General features: G+C 65.1%; 1 protein-coding gene across 1 annotated transcript in view; it reads left to right on the top strand.

The window, feature by feature from the left end:
• The first annotated feature begins 324 nt into the window (after positions 1-324).
• The window catches only part of MUC5B (mucin 5B, oligomeric mucus/gel-forming), a 31,998-nt gene continuing 5,238 nt past the window's right edge, over positions 325-27,084 (top strand). The window contains exons 1-38 of the mRNA XM_032153872.2: positions 325-394; positions 3,114-3,170; positions 3,639-3,710; positions 4,049-4,310; positions 4,465-4,579; positions 4,743-4,833; positions 5,110-5,216; positions 6,053-6,254; positions 6,660-6,785; positions 7,175-7,292; positions 7,440-7,578; positions 7,926-8,036; positions 8,347-8,416; positions 8,835-8,972; positions 9,478-9,642; positions 9,932-10,026; positions 10,128-10,254; positions 10,497-10,752; positions 11,277-11,332; positions 11,743-11,843; positions 12,062-12,213; positions 12,673-12,811; positions 12,891-13,001; positions 13,735-13,911; positions 14,265-14,504; positions 16,144-16,300; positions 16,712-16,840; positions 17,073-17,217; positions 17,319-17,362; positions 17,452-17,649; positions 18,129-23,054; positions 23,634-23,815; positions 24,100-24,271; positions 25,285-25,538; positions 25,880-26,066; positions 26,226-26,451; positions 26,564-26,739; positions 26,980-27,049. Coding sequence (XP_032009763.1) covers positions 325-394; positions 3,114-3,170; positions 3,639-3,710; positions 4,049-4,310; positions 4,465-4,579; positions 4,743-4,833; positions 5,110-5,216; positions 6,053-6,254; positions 6,660-6,785; positions 7,175-7,292; positions 7,440-7,578; positions 7,926-8,036; positions 8,347-8,416; positions 8,835-8,972; positions 9,478-9,642; positions 9,932-10,026; positions 10,128-10,254; positions 10,497-10,752; positions 11,277-11,332; positions 11,743-11,843; positions 12,062-12,213; positions 12,673-12,811; positions 12,891-13,001; positions 13,735-13,911; positions 14,265-14,504; positions 16,144-16,300; positions 16,712-16,840; positions 17,073-17,217; positions 17,319-17,362; positions 17,452-17,649; positions 18,129-23,054; positions 23,634-23,815; positions 24,100-24,271; positions 25,285-25,538; positions 25,880-26,066; positions 26,226-26,451; positions 26,564-26,739; positions 26,980-27,049 — 10,163 coding nt within the window. The remainder of the gene's footprint in view (positions 395-3,113; positions 3,171-3,638; positions 3,711-4,048; positions 4,311-4,464; positions 4,580-4,742; positions 4,834-5,109; positions 5,217-6,052; positions 6,255-6,659; positions 6,786-7,174; positions 7,293-7,439; positions 7,579-7,925; positions 8,037-8,346; positions 8,417-8,834; positions 8,973-9,477; positions 9,643-9,931; positions 10,027-10,127; positions 10,255-10,496; positions 10,753-11,276; positions 11,333-11,742; positions 11,844-12,061; positions 12,214-12,672; positions 12,812-12,890; positions 13,002-13,734; positions 13,912-14,264; positions 14,505-16,143; positions 16,301-16,711; positions 16,841-17,072; positions 17,218-17,318; positions 17,363-17,451; positions 17,650-18,128; positions 23,055-23,633; positions 23,816-24,099; positions 24,272-25,284; positions 25,539-25,879; positions 26,067-26,225; positions 26,452-26,563; positions 26,740-26,979; positions 27,050-27,084) is intronic.

Genomic DNA, 27,084 nt, shown 5'->3' with positions numbered 1-27,084 from the left:
CATCTAGGACGGGTGCCAGGTGGGATAGGCCCTTCCTTCTCCTCTCCCTTCTGATTCTCAGAAGCTGCTGGGGGTGGGGGCGTCCTGGGCCTCAGGGCACAGAGCTGCAAATCCTTCCTGATCCAGGCCTCTCCCCTGCCACAGCCCCTCCCCGAGAGCAAACACACGTGGCTAGAGCGGGGAAGAGCACGGTGCCCTGCGTGGCCTGGCCTGGCTTGGGGCCAAGGCTCCCTGCTACATAAGCTGGGGCCCCCAGGGGAGCAAGCACCCGGCCTGGCTCCCTCCCTGCCCGTCCCCATCCCCCCACCCGTGCCAGCCCCCAGGATGGGTGCCCCGAGCGCGTGCCGGACGCTGGTGTTGGCTCTGGCGGCCGTGCTCGTGGTGCCGCAGGCAGGTAAGAACCCCCCACTCCGCCCCCTCTCGATGCCATCTTCACGGCGGGGGTCTCTGCGGGTCGCTTGCCTGGGAGCTTCTCCTGCAGAGTGGATGGGCAGATCCCCCTACAACCCCCTGAGTGTCCTGCATGGGACCCTACCCGTCCCCAACAGAGGGCTCCCGGGCCCCACGGGTTCACAGTGTCAGGAAACTCAGGGGCTGGCTTGGATGGGGTGTCCCGGAGAAGTCGGGCCCCTGACCGCAGGGCAAGGCCCCTGGGAGACCACCGAAAGGGTCTTGGTCTTGGGGGTGGGACAGGAATGGGCAACGGGGGAGGGGGTCGCAGCTGGGGATCTCTCTGGAGCCCCGTGAGGCCCAGGCATCAGAGTGAGCAGGGGCAGGCTTAGCGTGGACCCCTGTCCAGGACTGGCTCTACCCTTCACGACCTGCCTGGGGATCATAGCTGGCAGGGCAGGTGAGGGTACCACCCTCAAGGGTTGCACAGCCAGCCGCGAGAGCCCAGGCCTCAACCCACGCCCGACTCCCATGGGCCGTCTGCGGGCATCTCAGGCTGCACGGGCGGCCTGGCTCTCAGCCAAGCGTTTTCCCTTGTCTGCCGTCTCTTGGCCAGAGCCGCAGCATTAATACTTACTGTCAACAGAGAAAGATGCAGCCCCAGGGGCCACCGGGAGACACCCAGCCGGGCTCCGCAGCCCCTTCCTGCCCCGCCCTCTGCCCCCTCCCAAGCTTGGGGTCTGGGCTGGGCAGGCGAGGCTCCCCGGGGTCTCTCTCCATCTGTGGAAGGGAGGCTGGGTGGTCAGCAGGGCTGGAGGCAGGGGGCTTCCCCCAGTGGCTCCCAACCTGGGCCCGGGGGGAGCTGCCTCTGGCTGCAAGGTTTGGGTGCTGGTTTGACCAGAATAGCCAATCCTTGCATCTGATTCTTCTGGGCCATGCAGCCTTGGCTCCCCTCACCCGAGCAGGCAGGGCCCAGGGACTGTCAGCCCACCCGTCCTCCTGTCCTCCACGCACGTCCAAGTTGGGGAGATCAAGCCCCTGGCAGGGACTGTGCTTTAGTCACGAGATGCACGTCCTGTGGCCAGGGAGGGCAGGCCCTGCACAGAGCGGCTTCATGTTAGGGCACACAACCCAAGGTGATGGGGTGGCTGGTGGTGGGCACTTCTCTGGCTGCAAGATGGAGGCCCAAGTGGTCCAGCCCAAGGAGGGCACCGCATGGAGCAGACGACCAAGGGCAGTCAGCCTGGGTGGGGGAGGAGCTGCCTGGGGTGGAGAGGAGCTGCCTGGATGGGGAGGGGCTCCCTGGGTGGGGAGGGGCTGCCTGGGGCAGGGGAGGGGCTGCCTGGGTGAAGGGGGGTGCTGCCTGGGGTTGGGGAGGAGCTGCCTGGGGCGGGGGAGGAGCTGTCTGGGGTGGGGGAGGGGCTGCTTGGGTGGGGAGGGGCTGCCAGGGTGGGAGAAGGGCTGTCTGGGGCAGGGGAGGAGCTGACTGGGGCGGGGGAGGGGCCGTCGGGCCAGGCAGGGGCTTCCTGGGGCGGGTGAGGGGCTGCCTGGGGCTGGTAGGAGCTGCTGGGGTGGGGAGGGGCTGCCTGTGGCCGGAGCCAGGACGTGGGAGTGGCTGGTTGGGCCGGCACACAAGGGCAGGGCTGTGGGCTGGGGGTCGGGGTAGAGGACACAGGGAGCGGCTGGCCTTCTGGGAAAGGCAGTCAACCTGGACCTCTGGAGGCGGCCCCTGCGGTGGTTCCCAGATGTCAGCAGGACCTGGCTGGAAAAGCCAGGCAGGGCCAGGCCAGAGCGAGAACCACAGGGGCCGGCCCTTCGCTGAGCCCTGACCGTGCTGTAGGGGCTGGGGCCTTACCTCCCGCCTCCCCACAGAGCACAGGCTTGGGCTGGGCCGACTCAGATCAGGCTCCAGGGAGGAGCTCTGGGGTCCTGTGAAGGGGGCTCCCCAACCCAAACTGGGCAGACTATGGCCGGGGGGCCGGGGGGCCTCAGAGTCCTGCGGGTTGGAGTTGCCTCCTCTCAGGCTCTCAGCCCAGAGTCCAGCCTCCATGGGGTTGGTGGGTGAGGCCTTGCCTGGAGGTGCTGGTCAGCCTGGGGGACCTTGGGCAGCCATCCCAGTATCAACGGCCACACACCTTGCGCAGCCCAGAGGCCTGCCACCAGCCTGCCCCACTCACCCTGACTTAGGATCGAGTTTGAAACTGGTTCTGTGTTTAGGTTTCTGCCAAGTCACGCCTGGAAGGCTCCAAGCGTGTCCTCCTAACAAAGCTGGTCTTTGTCCTTCTCCAAGGGATGTGTGGGATGGGGCGAAATCCCCCCTTGGGGCGGCCAACGCCTTTTCCTGATTCCATTTTCTCCCCCATCACTTGAGAAGGAGGCACCATCCCCTCGTGTCAGTCAGGGAGGGCTGGGGTCCCTGGGCAGGGCAGGCCGTGCCGGGGGCAGCTCAGGGCTCCCTGCTGGAAGCTTCCATCCTGCAGGCTTTCCATAGCATTGAGTGGCAGGGAAGGCGTCTGCGGCTGACGGTTGGGGTGGCCTGAGCAGCTGAGGAGTCCTGGCCTTGGCCAGAGTGTGCCGTGCGGGTGAACCTGCAGGGCGTGGAGACCGCCACCGTAGACCCCACATGAGGCTGCCGCACCAGGGATGTGGCCAGGTCCACGGTCAGGTTTGTGGCTGGCAGCCACATCTGGTTCCTCACTGACTCCCATCTTCTCTTCCCACAGAGACCCAGGGCCCTGCGGAACCGAGCTGGGGGAGTGCAGGGCACACCACAGACGGCGGTACGTGGCCAGGTTCGGGCGGCGGGGAGGTTCCTGGCCAGGCTGGAGGGGCTGGAATTTGGGCTGGGGCAGGCAGACGGCTCTCTGAGCAGCCATGCGTCCGACAGAGACCCACCCTGGGTCCCCTGCCCAGGACAATGCCCGTCACCCGAGGCGGAGCTTGGTGCTCCAAAGAAGAGGAAAGTGCAGAGCAGGAGACATGCACACACACGCACACACGTGGACAGGCACATGCGTGCCCACACTTGCACCGGCACACACATGTGTGCACACACAGGCCAAAACACAAGGGCAGCAGTGTTTGTGGGGCAGACAGGGCCAAGGGTAAAGGGGCTGCCTTGCCCCCAGCCCATCAGTTTTGGGCTCCGCTTCAACTCTGGTGGCTGGCGAGGAGGGTGGGCCCCGGGGAGGGTGTCTCTGCTTCCCCTTCCTGGCCATGTTCCTGGGGTGACCAGCCTTCACCCACAGGTGCCCCGACGTCCTCGCCCACCCGGCGCGTGAGCTTTGTTCCACCCGTCACTGTCTTCCCCAGCCTGAGCCGTAAGCAGATGCTGCCCCTGCCAGCCGGGAAAGGGGTGTTTGCCAGTCCCAGAGGTGGGGGCCCAGATCTAGGGGTGCAGCTGCCACCAGGTGGGGCCGTTGGGCCAGACCCAGAGTCCTCCGTGTGGGCGGTCTCCTGGTCACTGGCCACCCTGGGGGATGGGGATGGGTCAGGGGTCTTGGAGCAAAACAGAGGCAGTCCAGGGTGAGCCAGGCAGGGCACAGCCAGCAGCCGACCATGGGCTTTTCTGTTCCAAAAACCAGGGTGCCTCGGCTTAGGGGAGGCTACCCCGTGGGGGGCTGGCATGGGGATGGGCCTCATCCCGCGCTCCCCGCAGCCCTGAACCCGGCGCACAACGGGCGGGTGTGCAGCACCTGGGGCGACTTCCACTACAAGACCTTCGACGGCGACGTCTTCCACTTCCCCGGCCTCTGCAACTACGTGTTCTCCGAGCACTGCGGCGTTGCCTATGAGGACTTCAACGTCCAGCTGCGCCGAGGCCTGGTGGGCTCCAGGCCTGTGGTCACCCGTGTTGTCATCAAGGCCCAGGGGCTGGTGCTGGAGGCGTCCAACGGCTCTGTCCTCGTCAACGGGCAGCGGTGAGCCGGCCACCCTGGGGAGGGGCGAGGGCCGGGCCACGCGGTGTGACCTCCCCACATGGCCGTGTCTGACCTGGGCCAGGGCTGGGGTGGGGTTGGGCAGGCAGGCAGCCAGGAGGGCCGGGCCCAGGGAGAGACCCCGCTGTCTGCGCAGGGAGGAGCTGCCTTACAGCCGCACTGGCCTCCTGGTGGAGCAGAGCGGGGACTATGTCAAGGTCAGCATCCGGCTGGTCCTGACATTCCTGTGGAACGGAGAGGACAGTGCCCTGGTGAGGAAGCCCCCTCGCCCCTTGCCCCTTCGGGCCTGGCCACAAAACCCCCACCGGGGGTCGAGGGATACCTCCCTGGGCTTGGGGTCACGGGGCTTGGGGCATGTTGCCGGTGGGGGGATCAGAGGTCCTGAGGCTGGAGCTGTCCCTCCCCCACTCTCAGCTGGAGCTGGACCCCAAATACGCCAACCAGACCTGTGGCCTGTGTGGGGACTTCAATGGCCTCCCGACCTTCAACGAGTTCTACGCCCACAGTGAGTGCCACCTGGGTGAGGGGGCAGTGACCGATTATGTCGGCCAACCAAGAGCCACAGTCCCGGGGAGGCCGGGAGGGGGCGGAGTGTGGACCGGGCACCGGGCAGGGAGGGGCCATGAGGACTGTGTCCTACATGGTGGGAGGAGCGCCCCTTGGGGGCGTCGGGCCCTAGGCAGGAGTGGGAGTCCTCTGGCCTGGGCTCAGGAAGTGGGAGCCCATATCTTGTTCCCAGGAGCCCCTCAGAGCCACCACACCCCTGCTTTCTTCCCGGCAGACTCCAGGCTGACCCCGCTCCAGTTTGGGAACCTGCAGAAGTTGGACGGGCCCACAGAGCAGTGTCCAGACCCGCTGCCCTTGCCAGCCGGCAACTGCACGGACGAGGTGAGTTCCCCCCTACCCCCAGCTCCTGGGCAGGGACGGCCTCCAGGTCCAGGGGGAGCTGGGCCGAGGCCTGAGGAACGTTCCCAGCTGGAGGAGAGATGGTGGCATTGGAGGGAGGCCAGGCAGCCACCCTCTGTGTGCTCAGTTCCACGGTACACACTGTGTGAGTGTGGTGATGTGCGTGTTCCTCAGGCCACGCGTGTGCCCATCTGTGTGAGCAAATACAGGCCCACGCTGCACAGGCTGGGCACTCGGGGAGCCTGGAGCCAGCCCTTCCCACCAGCAGGGGGACTCAGAAGGGGCCTGGAGGCTCTAGGATCCCCAAACCAGCAGGATCTCTGAGCCTTAAATTGTGCCGTAAATGACAGCATCAGCCCCCGTGGGAGCTGGGCCCCTGGGCCTGGGGACGGACGACACTCAGCACTGGACTGCCCTGAACCTGCCGGGCTGCCCAGAGAGGCGGGGCCTCCACCTCTCCTCCTTGGCTCCGCCTCCTGGGGCGGGGCCTCTGCCTTCCCTCCTTGGCTCTGCCTCCTGGGGCGGGGCCACCACCTCCCCTCCTTGGCTCTGCCTCCTGGGGCGGGGTCTGCACCTTTCTTGGGCGCTTACTCCACCGGCAGGCACATCCCGGGTGGGGGATCCCGGGTCATGGGCCACTCCCAAGGGCCAAGCAGAGCTCTGCACGGCCACAGTGGATGGAAGGGGTGGGGCTGGGTACAAGGAACCCCGACAGGGAGAGGGCTTCCCGGCCTGGCCTGCCATGGGTCCTGTTCCAGCACCGTGGCAGCCCCCATGGATGGCAGGGGTGTCCAGCCTGGCCCACTGTGCTCCCCCAGGAGGGCATCTGCCACCGCACCCTGCTGGGGCCGGCCTTTGCGGAGTGCCACGCGCTGGTGGACAGCGCCGCATACCTGGCCGCCTGTGCCCAGGACCTGTGCCGCTGCCCCACCTGCCCGTGTGCCACCTTTGTGGAATACTCACGCCAGTGCGCCCACGCGGGGGGCCAGCCGCGGAACTGGAGGCGCCCTGAGCTCTGCCGTGAGTGCTCCCAGGGCCTTCGCCAGGGATTGTGCTGGAGAGAAGGGGCAGGGGGAGCGCCTTGGGGGCCACTGGGGGGTGGGGAGGCCTGGGGGACAGGGGTGGAGGGCAGAGGACCCACCCCAGGCGTAGTGGGCAGAGGCCACCCCAGGACCCCAGGAGGGGTTGGGGCCTCCAGGGGCTGCAGGAGAAGGAGAGGCTATGGAGAGGCTGTGCAGGAGGTGGCGGGGGCTGGGGCTGGAGGGTGGAGCTGCCCACGATGAGGGGTGTCAAGGCCACCCTGGGGCCCAGCTCTGGCTTCTGTGGACTTGATGGCATGTGGAAAGTGGTGGAAGGCGGCTGGGGTTGACCACACGGGCAGTACAGGGCCCTTCCCCTGGCCCAGCCCCGCCTCCTTTTGCGCAGCCCGGACCTGCCCCCTCAACATGCAGCACCAGGAGTGTGGCTCACCCTGCGCGGACACCTGCTCCAACCCCCAGCGCGCGCAGCTCTGTGAGGACCACTGTGTGGATGGCTGCTTCTGCCCCCCAGGCAGGTCTTGCGTGCCCTGGACCCCAAAGGGGGCTTTCAGATCCCGGCTCCCAACCCCGCCCCCAGCCTCATCAGGCCCCGAAGCAGAGGCCCTCATGCCAGAAGGTCCCCTGAGAGGGCCCAGGGTGGGAAGGGCACTGGCTGGGAGGGTGCCGGAAGACGATGCGTGGAGGGAGGCAGAGCAGTGCCATGAGCCAGCTGGGCATGGAGGGGAAATCAAGGCCCAGAGGTGCTTGGTGTTCATCCAAGTGGGTGCAGCTCAGGGCGGGGGCGGTGTCCTGGAGCAGGAGTTCCTCCCCAAGGGAGGCAGCTTGTCTCCAAGGCTGGTGTCTTCTGACCTTGGTGTCCCCCGTGCATGGGCCGGCCCTGCCTCACACCCCGCCCCACAGGCACGGTGCTGGATGACATCACGCACTCTGGCTGCCTGCCCCTCGGGCAGTGCCCCTGCACCCACAGCGGCCGCACCTACAGCCCTGGCACCTCCTTCAACACCACCTGCAGCTCCTGGTATTTATGAACCTGCCAGCCTCTGCTTGGGGTGGGGGTGTGGAGCTCCTGGTGTACACCCACCAGCCTCCACCTGCGGTGGGGGTGTGGAGGGTGGAGCCCACCTCCTCCTGACATGCCGGTTCTGCTCACGGCCTCCCTCCCCAGCACCTGCTCCGGGGGGCTATGGCAGTGCCAGGACCTGCCGTGCCCTGGCACCTGCTCCGTGCAGGGCGGGGCCCACATCTCCACCTACGATGAGAAACTCTACGACCTGCATGGTGACTGCAGCTACGTTCTGTCCAAGGTCTGGGCGTGGGGCCGGGTCTTCAGACACCTAGACCCTCCCGGGCCCCTCGTGCCCCTTCCACCCAGGGGAGGCCCCCACGATGGTCATAGAGGGGTGGATGTCCCTGCCTGAAGAGGGAGCCCTGGGTCCCCATGATGGTCATAGAGGGATGGCTCTCCCTGCTGAGCGGCACAGGGCCAAGGAGCCCCCAGGCCCTGAGACAAGCTGCTGGGAGGTGACCAGAGGTGCCAAGGGCCACCTCCCCACAGAGCCACATCCCCCACATGGGCAACCCCAGCACCCTTCTGGGGGGCACCCCACATCATCGAGCCAGGCCCAATGCATGCGTGGGTCCTTCTCCCTAGAAATGTGCTGACGGCAGCTTCACCGTGCTGGCCGAGCTGCGGAAGTGCGGCCTGACGGACAACGAGAACTGCCTGAAAGCAGTGACGCTCAGCCTGGATGGCGGGGACACGGTGAGGACCTGGGTGGGGCCCTGGGCTGGGACAGGAAGGGGCATGCAAAGGTGTGCAGGGAGCAAACACAGTCAGGTCCCCCTCCAGCCCCAAGGCCAGGTCCCCCCTCCAGCCCCGAGGTCAGGTCCCCCTCCAGCCCTGAGGTCAGGTCCTCCCTGGGGGGCAATAGCAGAGCGCACCGCAGGTCCGGGCCTGAGCTTCTCTGTGGGCTTTGTCCCCGGTGGGGGCCCCTGGGCAGGCCACCCCCTCATTTGAGAGTCAGGAATGGGTTCCTCCCCACAGCTGACTTCCTGCCCACCTCCTCCCGCAGGCCATCCGGGTCCAAGCGGATGGCGGTGTGTTCCTCAACTCCATCTACACGCAGCTGCCCCTGTCGGCAGGTACGCAGCTCTCCCAGGACGGCTGGGCCGGGTGGTGCCTCCTAGCAGGGGCAGCTCCCACAGCCTGGGCAGCGTCGGCTCCATCCCCTGCTAGCTTTCTGTGGCCTCGGGCAGCTCCAGGAGCTTCCTGTGCTCGGTTTCTCATCTGTAGAGTGGGAATGCCAGGATCCCACCCCGGCAGCAGCAGGGACCCCACATCCAGCTTGCTCATCCCCACTCTCTTGGGGAGCCCAGTCTCCACCTGAGCCGGCTTGGCGGCCACAGGCGCGGGACAGGGAGCCTGAGGGCTCCTGGCCACGCCTGGGTCTCACTCCTGGGTCTCAGCGGGGTGGCCTGGCCCACTGGATGCCCTGCCCCTCCAATCTGGCCAGATCTGACCCTGCACCCCTGACCAGCCTCTCTCCCACACTCCCGGCAGCCAACATCACCCTGTTCACACCCTCGAGCTTCTTCATCGTGGTGCAGACAGGCCTCGGGCTGCAGTTGCTGGTGCAGCTGGTGCCGCTCATGCAGGTGTTTGTCAGGCTGGACTCCGCCCACCAGGGCCAGATGTGCGGTGAGGCTGGGTAGGGGCCCTCGGGGACAGGTCCAGTGGGGACGGGGCCTGGACTAGCGCCATGCTGCAGGGAGGGGCAGGCAGAGGCAGGCAGGGGACCGGGGAGGGGGCTGCTCCCAGGGCATGGCGGAGACCCTGGTGTCAGCGCAGGACACCAGCATCGGACTGGCAGCCACGAAGCAGCCAGCCGGGAGGATGGAGCGGGCAGCCCTGCCCTGGCTCAGGCCAACTTTGCACAGGGGCCGGCTTTGCACAGGGGCCGGCTTTGCACAGGGGCCAACTTTGCACAGGGGCTGGCTTTGCACAGGGGCAGGCTTCACACAGGGGCTGACTTTGCACAGGGGCTGCCCCCCGCCGGGGCTTATCTGCAGAGGGTTCTGGGAGCAGAATCCTGGGACAGGGCTCCCAGCCGTTCCACCCTGTATGGTGCCTGGAGGGATGGTAGGGGCCAAGAGCTGGGTGGGCCCAACAGCGGCCACTGACATCCCCCAACCCTGGCTCCCAGGCCTGTGTGGGAACTTCAACCAGAACCAGGCTGACGACTTCACGGCCCTCAGTGGGGTGGTGGAGGCCACTGGCGCAGCCTTCGCCAACACCTGGAAGGCCCAGGCCGCCTGTGCCAATGCCAGGAACAGCTTTGAGGACCCCTGCTCCCTCAGTGTGGAGAATGGTACTCCTCGCCCCCACCCCCACAGTCACCCCAGGCTCAAGTTCCACCCAGCACCTTCCTGTCCCCTGGGCCACGGGGATCCCTGGGTGGGATTGGGGACCCCATGGAGGCAGGTGGGAGGCATCAGGAGGAGGTTCTTGGGGCCAGGCGGCCAGAACCCCCCAAAGTGCAGCAGGTGAGCTGCAAATTCCAACTCATTGTTCCCCGGGCTGAGGGGGGCGCAGGCCTGCGTGTCAGGGGTGTGGGCTTCGGGGCAGGGCATGGAGATGAGGCTGGGTCTTCCCCGCAGAGAACTACGCCCGGCACTGGTGCTCGCGCCTGACCGACCCCAACGGTGCCTTCTCACGCTGCCACTCCGTCATCAACCCCAAGCCCTTCCACTCGGTGAGAGGCCATGAGGCCAGACCCCCACGCCTGGGCAGGATGGGTGGGGGAGCCCTGGCAGGCTGGGGTCCCTGACGCCCCGATGCCCCCCACCTCCGCAGAACTGCATGTTTGACACCTGCAACTGTGAGCGGAGCGAGGACTGCCTGTGCGCCGCGCTGTCCTCCTATGTGCACGCCTGCGCTGCCAAGGGCGTGCAGCTCAGCGGCTGGAGGGACGGCGTCTGCAGTGAGTGCCCGCGCTGGGGGTGGGATGTGTCCACGCTGCGTGGGGGTGCGGGGGACCCTGGCCAGCAGCAGCCGTCACTCACACGGTTCTCAGCCCAGAGCTTTGCACCTCCTCATCCCAGCCTCGCAAGAACCTCATGCCCTTGCGATCCCCACGTCACAGACGGGGATGCTGAGTTGAAGATGGGGGCTGGCCAGGCTGCTCGGCCGCTGACCTGTCCCCCCTGGCCCCACTGACCATAGCCAAGTACATGCAGAACTGCCCCAAGTCCCAGCGCTACGCCTACGTGGTGGATGCCTGCCAGCCCACTTGCCGCGGCCTGAGTGAGGCCGACGTCACCTGCAGCGTTTCCTTCGTGCCTGTGGACGGCTGCACCTGCCCCGCGGGCACCTTCCTCAATGACGCGGGCGCCTGTGTGCCCGCCCAGGAGTGCCCCTGCTACGTTCATGGCACCGTGCTGGCTCCTGGAGAGGTTGTGCACGACGAAGGCGCCGTGTGGTAAGGGGCAGGGGGGGAAAGCAGGTCCCTGGGTGCTCCTCAAAGCCACTTCCCGCCCTCCCCAAAGGCTTCTGTGCCTCCCTCCGAGGGTTCTGAGACACGAGGGGCCAGGCTGGGGAGGGGGGCGCAGGGTGGACCCAGCACATTCTGAAGAGAAAATTCTCAGCCGGGAAAGAGGCCAGGAGTGGAGGTGGCCCTGGGAGGACGCCTGCTGGCTGTTCTCAGCTGGGTCCACACGGCAGCCCCCGCCAGGAAAGGTGGGTGGCCCCTACTCCCACCCTGGGCTCAAAGGCCGCTCCTAAGCCCAGGGTCCTGGCTGCTTTGCTGCCCACCTGTGTGTATTTACCCATGCTCCTCCAGGGGATTTGGGGGCTCCCAGCAAACACAGCAGCAGGCACCGTCTGGCCTTACAAGGAGGTGGACAGGCTGGGGAGGCCCAGTGTTTGGCGGGGGCTTGGAAGCCCGGGGGTGGGGTCTGTGGGGTGAGGGCCACAGGTCCAGGCCGTGCCGTCCATCTCTTGTAGTTCGTGTACGGGTGGGAAGCTGAGCTGCCTGGGAGCCTCTCTGCAGAAAAGCACAGGTAAGTGCCACCCTGCCCTGCCCAGCCCCGCCCTGCCCGGCCCTGCCCTGCCCCGCCCCTCCCCGCCCTGCCTGGCCCTGCCCGGCCCTGCACCGCACCACCCCGCCTGGCCCAGCCCCAACACGCCCCAACCCGCCCCACCCCTCCCGAGCCCTGCTGGGCCAGGTCAGTCCTCACCTGGGCTCTGCCACAGGCACCCATGCCCCGACATGCCAGGGACGGAGGGGCCAGTGGGTCTCTGCCCCGCAGAGTGGCCAGGGTGTCCTGGGGTTGGGGGCTGCAGGTGTCATGGAAGCTTTGGCTCGGGCGCCGTTAGCTTGATCAGCAGGACAGGCTCAGGGCTGCCTGGGGTCAGTCGAGGGCCGCGGCTGCCCTTCCCCAGGACCCCTCCCACCAAGCTCTGCCCCCAGGGTGTACCGCCCCCATGGTGTACCTGGACTGCAGCAACAGCTCGGCGGGCACCCCTGGGGCCGAGTGCCTCCGGAGCTGCCACACGCTGGACGTGGGCTGTGTGAGTTCCATGCTTCAGGGAGGGGTGGGCAGGGAAGGGGTCCCAGCTTTCCCAGCTCCCGAGCCCAGGGATCTGGTGGTCCTGGAGACACCCCCCCGGAAGCTCTGCCCTGGCCCATGCATTGCCCTGGGGGCAGCTGGGTGCGCCTGTCCCAGAGGGTGAGTGACATTGCCCACTCTGGTGTCCGGCCCTGACCGGTACCTGCCTGGGACCCACAGTTCAGCACACACTGTGTGTCCGGCTGTGTCTGTCCCCCGGGGCTGGTGTCGGACGGGAGTGGGGGCTGCATTGCTGAGGAGGACTGCCCCTGCGTGCACAACGAGGCCACCTACAAGCCTGGAGAGACCATCAGGGTCGACTGCAACACCTGGTGGGTCGTGAGTCCCTCGGAGGCAGCGGGCGGGGAGGGCAGCGGGCGGGGAGGGCAGGGGGTGGGGAGGGTAGCGGGCGGGGGCGGGGAGGGCAGGAAGCAGGGAGGGCAGCGGGCGGGGGGCAGCCAGCGGGAAGGGCAGTGGGCCAGGGAGGGCAGGGGGCCAGCTGGCCAGGGTGAGGTGGGGCCGTGGCAGGAGAGAGAGTCGCTAGGAAAGCCATGGGCCGTCCTGTGCGTCCTCTGGAAGGTGGCCCAGGGGCCGTGGTGCTACCAGAAGCCTGGTGGGGCTGCGTGCCCTGCATTCACAGTGGGGGACACCACTCCTTCCATGGAGGAGAGGTCAGGCTGGGCCTGGGGAGGCTGAGGCCCCATGCTGACCTGCACAGGCCTGGGTGCTGGGTCTCAGGAAGGCCGGGAGGGCAGGCCCCTGTGAGCAGGCACCGTTGTGGCCCCTCGCAGCACCTGCAGGAACCGGAGGTGGGAGTGCAGCCACCGGCTCTGCCTGGGCACCTGCGTGGCCTACGGGGATGGCCACTTCATCACCTTTGATGGCGAGCGCTACAGCTTTGAAGGCAGCTGCGAGTACATCTTGGCCCAGGTACGCCGCCCCCTTGCCCGCTCCTGCAGGCCGGGCACACTCCAGCCCGCAGCCAGCAGCTTGTCTTTTTCTGGCCCAGGACTACTGTGGGGACAACACCACCCATGGGACCTTCCGCATCGTCACCGAGAACATTCCCTGTGGGACCACCGGCACCACCTGCTCCAAGGCCATCAAGCTCTTCGTGGAGGTGAGAGCGGCCCCCCGACCCTGCAGCCAACGAGCCAGCCCGCAGGGAAGCTTCGTGAGGTTTTAGCTGCACCCACCGGTTCTCAGCAGTGTCCTGGCTGGGGGCTGCTGTTCCAAACAGCCACAAACTAGGGGGCTTAGACAACAGGCATGCATTCTCAGTCCTGGAGCCGGAAGTCAGAGATCCAGGCAGGCAGGGCCACACTCCCTGTCCAGGGTCTGGGGAGGTCCTTCCTGCCTCTTCCAGCTTCACGGGCGGCAGGTGTCCCTGGGCTGTGGCTGCCTGTGGCCTCCCGCTGTGTCTGCGTCTGTCTTCTCTCTTTTTGTTTTTGTTTTTCTCTTCTGTCTCTTGTAAGGACACTGGTCATTGGATTTAGGGCCCACCCAGGTAGTCCAGGGTGATCTCATTTCAAGATGCTTCACTTAATCCCATCTGCAGAGATGCTTTCTCCCAGTGAGGGCCCACGCCGAGGTTCTGGGAGTTCGCATGTGGACAGACATTTTTAGGAGCCACCATTCACCCTGCCACACCCAGAAACACCCACTCCAACAAAGGGGGGCTGGAGCTCCCAGGGGAGAGAGCAGTGCCGCTGGCCAGGATGCTCCCTGCAGATGGTGGGAGGGGCTGAGGACCCCTGTGCACCTGCAGAGTACTGGGTGGGGCATCCCGGGGTCTCAGGCCCCTCCCCGGGGGCCACAGGGTCAGCTTCCGGCGGCATCTGCCTCCCCTGCAGAGCTACGAGCTGATCCTCCAGGAGGGGACCTTTAAGGCGGTGGTGAGAGGGCCAGGTGGGGACCCACCCTACAAGATCCGCTACATGGGGATCTTCCTGGTCATCGAGACCCGCGGGATGGCCGTGTCCTGGGACCGGAAGACCAGCGTGTTCATCCGACTGCACCAGGACTACAAGGTGAGCTCGGACCGTGCACTTCTAGGCCCTGCAGGACCCTCTCACAGTGACAGAAACCCTGGTGCCGGGTGGGACTCGTTGACCCATGAGTGCATGAGCCTGGCTGGCGAGGGCCCTGCCTGTGGTCTCCACAGTGGGCAGAGGGATTTGCAGGGAAGCAGATGCCACCCAGCGGCCCACCCAGGGACCCACTGCACACCTGTCCCCTGCAAGTTCACCAGGCACTGCCTGGGGAACCGGCTGCCATCCCTCCATCCCCCGAGGGCTCTGGATCCCAGGGCGGGCTCTGCACTGCCTCCCATGGATGCCTGTGGCCCCAGCTCCAGGGCCCCACTCTCTTGCTGCCTCTGCAGGGCAGGGTCTGCGGCCTGTGCGGGAACTTCGATGACAATGCCATCAATGACTTTGCCACACGTAGCCGGTCCGTGGTGGGGGACGCGCTGGAGTTCGGGAACAGCTGGAAGCTCTCCCCCTCCTGCCCGGATTCCCTGGTGCCCAAGGACCCCTGCACAGCCAACCCCTTCCGCAAGTCCTGGGCCCAGAAGCAGTGCAGCATCCTCCACGGCCCCACCTTCGCCGCCTGCCGCTCCCAGGTGGGGCTCTGGTCTTGGCAGGCAAGGTCTGGTGGGGATGGCGGCTGCCTCCTTCCCACTGAGAACTGGGTCTTCTGGGCACACAGCAGGGCTCCAAGGAGAGTCTGACCATGTCCCACGGCACACGGTCCTGGATGTCAGGTCCCAAGTCCGGATCTCCGTTAGCCCCACACCTGTGCCTCTTGCCCCTGGCACAAAGCCATCTTGGCTGTTTCCCGGCCACTCCTTTGACCACAGCCTCAGTCACACCCAGAGACTCACAGGGAGGGGCAGCCCTCGATGTGGCCCGAGCCACCCTCCTCTATGATCCCCAGACCTGCCCGGTCCTCAGCACAAACTGGAACGCCAGCCTGGCTCCCCACCCAGCCAGGGAGGAATCAGAGATCAGCCTTAAGCAGACACTTCCAAAAAGCAGTTTCCTGACTGGGCGCGGTGGCTCATGCCTGTAATCCCAGCACTTTGGGACGCTGAGGCAGGTGGATCACCTGAGGTCAGGAGTTCAAGACCAGCCTGGTCAACATGGTGAAACCCTGTCTCTACTAAAAATACAAAAATTTGCCGGGTGTGGTGGTGCGTGCCTGTAATCCCAGCTACTCGGGAGGCTGAGGCAGGAGAATCACTTGAACCTGGGAAGAAGAAGTTGCAGTGAGCCAAGATCGCACCATTGCACTCCAGCCTGAGCAAAAAGAGTGAGACTCTGTCTCAAAACAAAAAACCAAAAAACCAAAAAGCAGTTTCCTGTCATCTTAAGGAAGACTTGAGTGCCCACTTAGGCACACAGCATGGTGGCTCAGGAGCTGAGATGAGGGGCTGGCGTAGGGGCAGCAGTGGGCATACTCGCTCGTGGGAGGCCCTGAAGCACTCTCACGTTGGTCACCACTTGCCTTCCTGAGAAGGCAGCTGGTGACCACTTGGAAGGTCCTGTGGCCTGACAAAGCTGAGCCCAGGTTCAGATGGGGCCTGGGAGGGGTGTGGGCTGTGTGGAGGAAGTAGGCAGCTTCCCATGGTCAGGATGGCTTCACAGCTCGGCTCCCCACGTGGCTGGTCTGGAAAGGAAGTGACTCTCACAGAGCTTCCAGAGGAGGCAGCAAGGCGGTGGGCGCTGGGTGGTCGGATGCTCGGATGTGGAGGGCCCTGGGCAGGGGTTGGGTCGGCTGGAGGTAAGGCCCCCAGGTGGAAAGGAGGCCAGTACGACTGCAGCAGAGAGAGGTAGGGGCGAGGGCAGAGGGTAGGCAAGGGTGCTATGCTCTACATGGGTTTGAAACCTGTGGGCCACATGACCAGATCCACGTGATAGAAAAATCCAAAGAGCACATGTGAAGGCAGGCAGATGGGCAGGCGCATAGGTGGGCAGGTGCATAGGTGGGCAGATGGACAGGTGGGCAGGTGGGCAGATGGGCAGGTGTGCAGGTGGGCGGGTGGGTAGGGATATAGCTGGACAAGGGCACAGGTGGGCTGGAGAAGTGCTGGGCAGCTCCCATTTGGGGCACGCTCTGAGGTATTCCAGGCCCCGGAGCTCAGAGAGCTGCTATGGGGGGTGTTGAAATACAAATGGTTCCAGCAACTGGCCCTGGGCCAGCCACCCCCTGGCTGGCGGGGACATTGGCCTGGCTGAGCCGCATCTTGGCCTCGCCCCCAGGTTGACTCCACCAAGTACTACGAGGCCTGCGTGAACGACGCGTGTGCCTGTGACTCGGGTGGCGACTGCGAGTGTTTCTGCACGGCTGTGGCCGCCTACGCCCAGGCTTGCCACGACGCAGGCCTGTGTGTGTCCTGGCGGACTCCAGACACCTGCCGTGAGTCGGGCTCTGTCCGTGGTGCTGAAGGGTGGAGCGGCCGGGGCAGGGGAGGAGGTGTGGCGGCCTCCATAGGTGCATTGGCCTGGGCCTGAGCTGCACACAGACATCCAACACGCATGTGCCTCCACGTGAGTGCACACTTTCCTATGCACAGAGGAAGACCTGTGCAAAACCACCAGACAGGTCACCCCAACACGAGACGGCTCCTAGGGGACAGGAGTTCCAAGAGCAGGGCTGGGGAGTGGAGGGGAAGGTGAGGCACCACCCGGCCCGAGGCCCTGCATGTCTGGGACAAGCCTGGGTCTGGCCCTGGGGACACTGGCCCCCACACCCAGGGTGGGGGCTGCCCTGCACAACAGGGGTGAGGGCCAGTGGGCGCCTCCTTAGCCTCTGCCCTCTGTGCCCCAGCCTTGTTCTGTGACTTCTACAACCCACACGGGAGCTGTGAGTGGCACTACCAGCCCTGCGGGGCACCCTGCCTGAAAACCTGCCGGAACCCCAGTGGGCACTGCCTGGTGGACCTGCCTGGCCTGGAAGGTGAGGGGCAGCCTTTCTTGGATGGAGCCTCCTATCCTTGGGTTCCCGAGTGTATGTGGGGGGCCAGGGATCCCCAGGGGCGCAGTGTAGGCTCCCATAAACTGCACAATGCAAGCCTTGAGGGCAGGCCCCTGCTGGCTGGTCGGGGGCAGCTACTCCCTGCAGCATGGAGCCCCTGGCTGGAAAGACTAAAGGGCCCTGGTGAGTTTTCTGCTCACCCTGCCGGCCCTAGGCTGCTACCCAAAGTGCCCACCCAGCCAGCCCTTCTTCAATGAGGACCAGATGAAGTGCGTGGCCCAGTGTGGCTGCTACGACAAGGACGGAAACTACTATGACGTCGGTGCAAGGGTCCCCACAGCGGAGAACTGCCAGAGCTGGTGAGGGGGTGGGGAGCGGGTGGCACTGGGGGAGCAGGGCTGGGGAGCAGACCCCACAGGCTGCCCCCCAGGCCCTCAGCTCGCCTCTCCCCCACCCCCAGTAACTGCACACCCAGTGGCATCCAGTGCGCTCACAGCCTTGAGGGTAAGGAAGGGTCTGGGGGTTAGCGGGCCGGTGAGGGCTGCGGCCAGGGGCTTAGAGGCACTGGGTGACTCTGCCGGTTCCATCCCCAGCCTGCACCTGCACCTATGAGGACAGGACCTACAGCTACCAGGACGTCATCTACAACACCACCGATGGGCTTGGCGCCTGCTTGATCGCCATCTGCGGAAGCAACGGCACCATCATCAGGAAGGCTGTGGCATGTCCTGGAACTCCAGCCACAACGCCATTCACCTTCACCACCGCCTGGGTCCCCCACCCCACGACAAGTAAGCCCTACCTGGCTCTCCTGAGGCCCGGTCACACCTGGGTGACAAGGAGGGACCCCCTGGGCTCTTGGTGCAGGTGCCCTGGATGGTAGTGACAGTCCCAATCCACTGACCTGCCGGGCTCTGTCTCGGGGTGCACGGCCCCCCAACACCCTGCGTGTCTCCAGGGGCTCCCCACAAAGCCTCAGCACAATGACTGATGGGATAATACCCCAAGGGGACAATAAAGCTTTCCCAGACTCCGTCCCATCCTTCAGCATGGCCTATCCCAGCCAGCCAGCTCCCTCAAGGCCAGGCTGCCAGGCCCCAGTCCCTCATGCAGAAACGGCTCTAACCAAGGCTGAGGCAGGCACTGGGGTCCCCAGTATCCCACAGGGGCAGGGCCAGCCCTGGGAAAAGGGTCCACGGGGGCCCCTCCACCTTGTGAGGCCAGGACTGGAGGATGCTGAGCCAGGACCCCTCTCCCACGCCCCTTGCAGGCCCGGCCCTCCCGGTCTCCACCGTGTGTGTCCGCGAGTTCTGCCACTGGTCCAGCTGGTACAATGGGCACCGCCCAGAGCCCGGCCTGGGAGGTGGAGACTTCGAGACATTTGAAAACCTGAGGCAGAGAGGGTACCAGGTGTGCCCCATGCCGGCTGACATCGAGTGCCGGGCGGGGCAGCTTCCCGACATGCCGCTGGAGGAGCTGGGCCAGCAGGTGGACTGTGACCGCGTGCGGGGGCTGATGTGCGCCAACAGCCAGCAGAGCCCCCCGCTCTGTCACGACTATGAGCTGCGGGTTCTCTGCTGTGAATACGTGCCCTGTGGCCCCTCCCCAGCCCCAGGCAGCAGCCCCCAGCCCTCCTTCAGTGCCAGCACGGAGCCTGCTGTGCCTACCCCCACCCAGACCACAGCAACCGAAAAGACCACCCTATGGGTGACCCCGAGCGTCCAGTCGACGGCGGCCCTCACCTCGCAGACTGGGTCCAGCTCAGGCCCCGTGACGGTCACCCCCCCAGCCCCAGGTACCACCACCTGCCAGCCCCGGTGTCAGTGGACAGAGTGGTTTGATGAGGACTACCCCAAGTCTGAACAACTTGGGGGGGACGTTGAGTCCTACGATAAGATCAAGGCCGCGGGAGGGCACTTATGCCAGCAGCCTAAAGACATAGAGTGCCAGGCCGAGAGCTTCCCCAACTGGACCCTGGCACAGGTGGGGCAGAAGGTGCACTGTGACGTCCGCTTCGGCCTGGTGTGCAGGAACTGGGAACAGGAGGGCGTGTTCAAGATGTGCTACAACTACAGGATCCGGGTCCTGTGCTGCAGCGCCGACCACTGTAGGGGACGTGCCACAACCCCGCCACCAGCCACAGAGCCGGAGACAGCCACCACCACCACCACCCAGGCCCTGTTCTCAACGCCGCAGCCTACGAGTAGCCCAGGGGTGACCAGGGCTCCCCTGCCCAGCACCACAGCAGTCCCCACTCTCTCAAAAGGACTGACATCCCCCAGATACACAAGCACCCTTGGTACAGCCACCACGGGAGGCCCCACGGTTCCTGCAGCTTCCACAGAACCCACTGTCCCAGGGGTGGCCACATCCAGCCTTCCAACACGCTCAGCCCTTCCAGCGACCACAGGGAGCTCGGGCACATGGCGCCCCTCACAGCCATCCACACTGGCCCCAACAACAATGGCAACCTCCAGAGCTCACCCGACAGGCACAGCCAGCACCGGCTCCAAAGAGCCGCTGACCACAAGCCTGGCGCCAACACTCACGAGCAAGCTGTCCACCTCTCGGGCCGACACCAGCACGCCCAGGGCAGAGACGACACTGACCCCCTTGACTGAGGCCACCACCAGCCAGGGCACAACCCACTGTCAGCCGAAGTGTGAGTGGACAGAGTGGTTTGACGTGGACTTCCCAACCTCAGGGGTTGCAGGCGGGGACATGGAAACTTTTGAAAACATCAAGGCTGCTGGGGGCAAGATGTGCTGGGCACCAAAGAGCATAGAGTGCCGGGCGGAGAACTACCCCGAGGTTAGCATCGACCAGGTCGGGCAGGTGCTGACCTGCAGCCTGGAGACGGGGCTGACCTGCAAGAATGAGGACCAGACGGGCAGGTTCAACATGTGCTTCAACTACAATGTGCGTGTGCTTTGCTGTGACGACTACAGCCACTGCCCCAGCACAGCCGCCCCCACGCCCACCTCCTCCACACAGGCACCCAAACTCACCTCCACGGGGGCCACCACCCCCACAGTGACTGCCTCCACAGCCACCACTGCCATGGTGGCCACCACCCCCACAGCCACTGCAACCTGGAGCACCAAGTCACCAGCAGTAACAGGACCCTCAACTCTGGCCACCACTCAAACTGGCCCCAGCTTCTCCAAGACCACAGAGAGGGTATCCCTCCCCAGTCCCTCTGCCCCTCCAGCTTCCACCACCAGCCTCCTCCCTACCAGGGGGCAGCAGACCTCCCAGGCTCCGTCCATGCCCACCAGTGCAACTGTGACCAGCACCCCCACAACGTCCCCCATGGTGACCGACCGTGTGCACACAACCCTGCAGACTTCCAGCTCTGGGCCCACCATCAGGACGACCCTGCCCTCCGGCCCCCCATCTCCCAGCACGGGCTGTGTGCCTCGCTGCACCTGGACAGACTGGTTTGATGCGGACTACCCCAGCCCCGGCCCTGACAGCGGGGACTTTGAGACCTTTGGGGTTATCCGCTCGGCTGGCCACACCTTCTGTGAGCATCCACAGGACATTGAGTGCCGCTCTGAGATGGAGCCCGACCAGCCACTGGAGGCCCTGGGACAGGTGGTACAATGCGACGTGAGCATTGGGCTGGTGTGTAGGAACCGTGACCAACTTGGGCCCCTGTGGTACTGCCACAACTTTCATGTGCGCCTGTTGTGCTGCGACGACAGCCACTGTGCCACAACTCCCACGAGCACCAGATCCATCACTACCACTCCCACGAGGACCGGATCCATGGCTGCCACATCCATGAGTGCTGGTTCCACGGCTGCCACGCCTAGGAGCACAGGCGCCACAGCCAGGCGCGCCACCACCCCAGGAACAGCTCACACCACGAAAGTACTGACCACCACAGGCATCACGACCCAGGCCACCAGCTCCACAGCCACCCCCTACTCCACCCAAAGGACTGCTGAGACCCCCAAAATGTTGACCACCACTACCACCAGAACTGTGGCTGCCAGCTCCACCGCCACCCCCTTCGCCACCGTGCAGACAGCTCACACCCCCAAAGTGCTGACCACCACGGCCACCACCATGGGCTCCACAGTCACCCCCTCCAACAGCCCAGGGACTGCAAGCACCCTTCCAGCACTTATCACCACAACCACCACACCCAAAACTACCATCTCCATGGTGACCCCCTCCTCTATCCCGGGGACAACCCACACCCCTGCAGTGCTGATCACCACCACCATGACAACTGTGGGCACTGGTTCTATGGCAACACCCACCTCTAGCCCACAGACAGCTGGTACTCCAACAGAACTGACCACCACGGCCACCAAGATCACGGCCACTGGCTCCACCACCAACCCCTCTTCCACTCCAAGGACAACTCCCATTCCTCTAGTGTTGAACACCACAGCCATCACACCTGCAGCCCCCAGCACTGCAGGGACAACTAATACACTTCCAGTGCTGACCACAACATCCACCACACATGGGCAATCCCAGCCCCCCAGTAGTCCCCACACAGTGCCCACGGTCTGGACTTCCATGGCCACCTTGGGCACCACCCACATCACAGAGCCATCCACGGTGACTTCCCACACCCCAGCAGGAACCACAGGTACCACCCTGCACTCGACTCCAATCCTGTCCAGCCCTCACCCTAGCAGCAGGGCCACCGAGTCACCTCCTTCTCCAGGGAAGACCACCCTGGGCCTCACCACGGCCACCTCCAGGACCACGGCCACGACCACACCCAGTGAGACTCGCATCTCGACCCTGCTGCCCAGCAGCCCCACGTCGGCCTCCACGACCCTGGTGGTGACCACGGGCTGTGAGCCCCAGTGTGCCTGGTCGGACTGGCTGGACTACAGCTACCCCATGCCGGGGCCCTCTGGCGGCGACTTTGACACCTACTCCAACATCCGCGCGGCCGGAGGGGCCGTCTGTGAGCAGCCCCTGGGCCTCGAGTGCCGCGCCCAGGCCCAGCCTGGTGTCCCCCTGCGGGAGTTGGGCCAGATCGTGGAATGCAGCCTGGACTTTGGCCTGGTCTGCAGGAACCGTGAGCAGGTGGGGAAGTTCAAGATGTGCTTCAACTATGAAATCCGCGTGTTCTGCTGCAACTACAGCCTCTGCCCCAGCACCCCGGCCACCAGCTCCACGGCCACAGCCTCCTCCACTCCGGGGACGACCTGGATCCTCACAGAGCTGACCACAACAGGCACTACGACTGCAGCCACTGGCTCCTCGGCCACCCCCTCCTCCACCCCAGGGACCACCTGGATCCTCACAGAGCCAACTACTCCAGCCACCACAACCGTGGCCACCGGCTCCACAGCCACACCGTCCTCCACTCCGGGGACAACCTGGATCCTTACAGAGCCAACCACTACAGCCATCACGACTGTGGCCGCGGGCTCCACGGCCACCCTGACCTCCACCCCAGTAACAGCTCACCCTCCCAAAGTGCTGACCAGCACGGCCACCACACCCATAGCCAGCAGCTCCAAAGCCACTCCTTCCTCCAGTGCAAGGACTACAACCACCCTTCCAGTGCTGACAAGCACAGCCACAAAATCCACAGCTACCAGCTTTACACCCATCCCCTCCTCCACCCTGTGGACCACCTGGACCCTCCCAGCACAGACCACCACACCCGTGGCCACCATGTCCACAATCCACACCTCTTCCACTCCAGAGACCACCCACACCTCCACAGTGCTGACCACCACTGCCACCACGACAAGGGCCACCAGTTCCACGGCCACATCCTCCTCCACTCTGGGGACAACCTGGGTCCTCACAGAGCTGACCTCAGCAGCCACTACGACTGCAGCCACTGGCTCCACGGCCACCCCGTCCTCCACCCCAGAGACCACCTGGATCCTCACAGAGCCAAGCACTACAGCCACCATGATCGTGCCCAGCGGCTCCATGGCCACTGCCTCCTCCACTCCAGGAACAGGTCACACCCCCAAGGTGGTGACCACCATGGCCACCATGCCCACAGCCACTGGCTCCACGGTTCCCAGCTCGTCCACCCTGGGGACCACCCACACCCCTGCAGTGCTCCCCAGCAGCCTGCCAACCTTCAGCATGTCCACTGTGTCCTCCTCAGTCCTCACTACCCTGAGACCCACTGGGTTGCCCAGCTCCCACTTCTCTACTCCCTGCTTCTGCAGGGCATTTGGACAGTTCTTCTCGCCTGGTGAGTGAACGTGGATAATGCTGCCATACCCTTTCCCCGCATGCTATGCCAACCTGGGTCTGCCTGTCCTGGGAGCCACTTGCTTTCTCCCTGCTGGCCATGCTTGTTCCCCACTGGCCTCACTTGGCCCCTCCCGGCCACACTCGGTCCCCACTGGCCACACTTGGTCCCCACTGGCCACAATGCATCCCCAGTGGCCACATTCAGTCCCCACTGGCCACAATGCATCCCCACTGGCCACATTCGGTCTCCCCTGGCCACAATCAGTCCCCACTGGCCACAATTGGTCCCCACTGGCCACAATCAGTCCCCACTGGCCCCATTCGGTCTCCCCTGGCCACAGTGCGTCCCCACTGGCCACAGTGCATCCCCACTGGCCACATTCGGTCTCCCCTGGCCACAATGTGTCCCCATTGGCCACAATCAGTCCCCACTGGACACACTCAGCCTCGGCCCTCCCCACTCCCCTCCCTGGAACAGCTGCTCCCTCCTGCACTGACCTCTGCGTTCACTCTCCCAGGACTCTGGCTTGCCCATCTCTGGGAGTGGCTTATCTTCCTATGGTGTTGTCTTTCACAGGGGAAGTCATCTATAATAAGACCGACCGAGCCGGCTGCCATTTCTACGCAGTGTGCAACCAGCACTGTGACATCGACCGCTTCCAGGGCGCCTGCCCCACCTCCCCAGCACCAGTGTCCTCCACCCCGCTGTCCTCGCCCTCCCCTGCCCCTGGCTGTGACAATGCCATCCCTCCCCGGCAGGTGGGCCCCGCCTGCCCTCTACCTCCCCTGCTGTGTGCACAGGGTCTGGGTTGGCTGGAGGCACAGCCACGGCCCAGCCCCCAAGGCCCGTCTCAGTGACCCTGCCGCCAGTATCTCCAGTTGGAGGAGGCACACAGGGTCTAGGGGCCAGGATAGCACAGGGGCTGCCCTCCCCAGGTAGGATCTTGTGGCCACCTGGGGCTTTGGGCCATGAGGGGTGGGATGAGCTGGGGATGGGTCCCGTGAGCCAGTCCAGGTGAGGACGTGCATGTTCCCTGCCCCAGGTGAATGAGACCTGGACCCTGGAGAACTGCATGGTGGCCAGGTGCGTGGGTGACAACCATGTCATCCTGCTGGATCCAAAGCCTGTGGCCAACGTCACCTGCGTGAACAAGCACCTGCCCATCAAAGTGTCGGACCCGATCCAGCCCTGTGACTTCCACTATGAGTGCGAGTGTGAGTGTGTGGGTGTGGTGGGGTGCAGTGGGGCATGGTGGGGCACGGTGGGGCATGGTGGGGTGCAGTGGGGCATGGTGGGGCATGGTGGTGGTGTTTGGAAGATCGCTAGCATCCCTTCAGGAAACCATCACGTACCATGCTGTCTCGGGCCTCAGTGGTGCATGTCCTGAGAGCCTTTAGTGTGCAGGCTCTGTGTCCACAGGGCTGAAAATGCTGACACAGCCCAAGGGAGAGGCAGCAGAGGCCGGTTTGCTGAGCTTCTCTGTACATCAGCCTGTGTGGTTTGAAAGGGACCCCGTCCAGGGGCTTCTGGGGCCAGGAGAAGCTCAGGATGGAAGCGGGAGCCCAGAGGAGCTTTTGTCTCCTGGGTCCTAACAGTGGCTTCCATCACCATGCGGGACCCGCCGCTAAGAGGTGACGGCCTTCTCACTCCTCCCCATGTCCTTGGCCCAGGGCTGCTGTTCCAAACCGCCACAAGCTGAGGAGCTTATACAACAGAAACACACTCTCCGTCCTGGAGCTGGAAGTCTGAGATCCAGGCGGGCAGGGGCTACACTCCCCGCTGAGGGTCTGGGGAGGTCCTTCCTGCCTCTCCCAGCTTTGGGGACTCCAGGTGTCCTTTGGCTGTGGCTGCATCCCTCTGATCTCTGCCTCTGCCTCTCTGTGGCCTCCCCTCTCTGTGTCTGTGTCTCTTCTGTCTCCTGTAAGGACACTGGTCATTGGATTGAGGGCCCACCCAGCTAGTCCACGATGAAGTCATTTCAAGATGCTTCCCTTAATCCCATCTGCAAAGACGGTTTCTCCCGGCAAAGCCACATGCAGAGGTTCTGGGGTGGCCATAGATTTTGGGGACCCAATTCCACACACTGGACCCATTTTTATAGCTGAGGCCCCAGGGCTTCAGTGGCTCCCCGAGGCGGCAGTCACAGTGGTGATGCTGGCTGCCATGACGCCTGGGGAACGAGGGCACCACCACGGAGCCTGCCAGCCCGTCCATCTGTGTCCCACAGGCATCTGCAGCATGTGGGGCGGCTCCCACTATTCCACCTTTGACGGCACCTCTTACACCTTCCGGGGCAACTGCACCTATGTCCTCATGAGAGAGATCCATGCACGCTTTGGGAATCTCAGCCTCTACCTGGACAACAATTACTGCGCAGCCTCTGCCACTGCCGCCAGCTGCCCCCGCGCCCTCAGCATCCACTACAAGTCCATGGACATCGTCCTCACCGTCACCATGGTGCATGGGAAGGAGGAGGGCCTGGTGAGTCCAGGCTGCAGGTGGCACAGTGTTGGCCCAGTCCCAACTGAACCTGGGCAGGCCGACTGCAGGCCGGGGTGACCCAGGTGCCGCAGCGATGGCCCGGTGCCCAAGACAGCTCCCAGGGGGCAGGGAAGGCCTGTGGGGCCACCTAAGGCCAAGCACACCCCGTGGCCTAAATGCAGCCAACTGGAGACTCCAGGCCCCTGGGGAAGATCTGGGCTTTGGGGTGGGGGATACACAGGGGGTCTCTGCACATCAAGGCAGAGCCCCAAAGGGAAGCCCCGCTCCCCGAGCTCGCCTGGCACTGCCTCCCGGCTCAGGGTTCCCCCGGATTCCCCCAGACCCTGTTTGACAAAATTCCAGTGAGCAGCGGTTTCAGCAAGAACGGCGTGCTGGTGTCTGTGACGGGGACCACCACCATGCGTGTGGACATTCCTGCCCTGGGCGTGAGCGTCACCTTCGATGGCCACGTCTTCCAGGCCCGGCTGCCCTACAGCCTCTTCCACAACAACACCGAGGGCCAGTGCGGTGAGTGGGCGGCGGGTCCTGTCCGGGCCAGGGCTGCTGCTGGGCCTGACAACCCAGTGAGCATAGGGGAAGCCTGCGGAGGGGAATGAGTGGGGGAGGGGGTGGGGGCTGTGAAAGGCTCCCCGGATTCCAGCACCGCGGTGACACCCCCACCCCCAGGCACCTGCACCAACAACCAGAGGGACGACTGTCTCCAGCGGGATGGAACCACTGCCGCCAGCTGCAAGGACATGGCCAAGACTTGGCTGGTCCCCGACAGCAGAAAGGACGGCTGCTGGGCCCCGACTGGCACACCCCCCACTGCCAGCCCCCCGGCCCCGGTGTCTAGCACACCCACCCCCAGCCCGTGCCCACCGCAGCCGCTCTGCGATCTGATGCTGAGCCAGTGAGTCCTCCCCTCAGGGGTTGCAGGCCCTGGGGCGCCCCCGCCCGCACGCACGCACGCACGCAGCTCCCTGGGGCTGGGTGCCCTCCATCCTGATTGCTTTGCCCCACAGGGTCTTTGCTGAGTGCCACGACCTTGTGCCTCCGGGCCCATTCTTCAACGCCTGCATCAGCGACCACTGCGGGGGCCGCCCCGAGGTGCCCTGCCAGAGCCTGGAGGCCTACGCAGCACTCTGCCGCACCCAGGGAGTGTGCAGTGACTGGCGAGGTGCAACTGGTGGCCTGTGCGGTGAGTGGGGGCGGCCCTGGGTCCCCCAGACTCCTCGGCCTCTCTGAGTGTCCTGTGCGGTGAGTGGGGGTGGCCCAGGGCCCCCCAGACTCCTCGGCCTCTCTGAGTGTCCTGTGCGGTGAGTGGGGGCGGCCCTGGGTCCCCCCAGACCCCTCAGCCTGAGTGGCCTGTGTGGTGAGTGGGGGTGGCCCTGGGCCCCCCAGACCCCTTGGCTTGTCTGACACCTCTCTGTGCCCACAGACCTCACCTGCCCGCCCACCAAAGTGTACAAGCCATGCGGCCGCATACAGCCTGCCACCTGCAACTCCAGGTGAGTACGGGGATGGCTGGTGCCTTCTCCGCCAC

This window comes from Hylobates moloch, unplaced genomic scaffold, assembly GCF_009828535.3.
Source record: "Hylobates moloch isolate HMO894 unplaced genomic scaffold, HMol_V3 SCAFFOLD_5, whole genome shotgun sequence".
Lineage (NCBI taxonomy): Eukaryota > Metazoa > Chordata > Mammalia > Primates > Hylobatidae > Hylobates > Hylobates moloch.
This window is presented reverse-complemented; position numbering and strand designations above follow the sequence as displayed.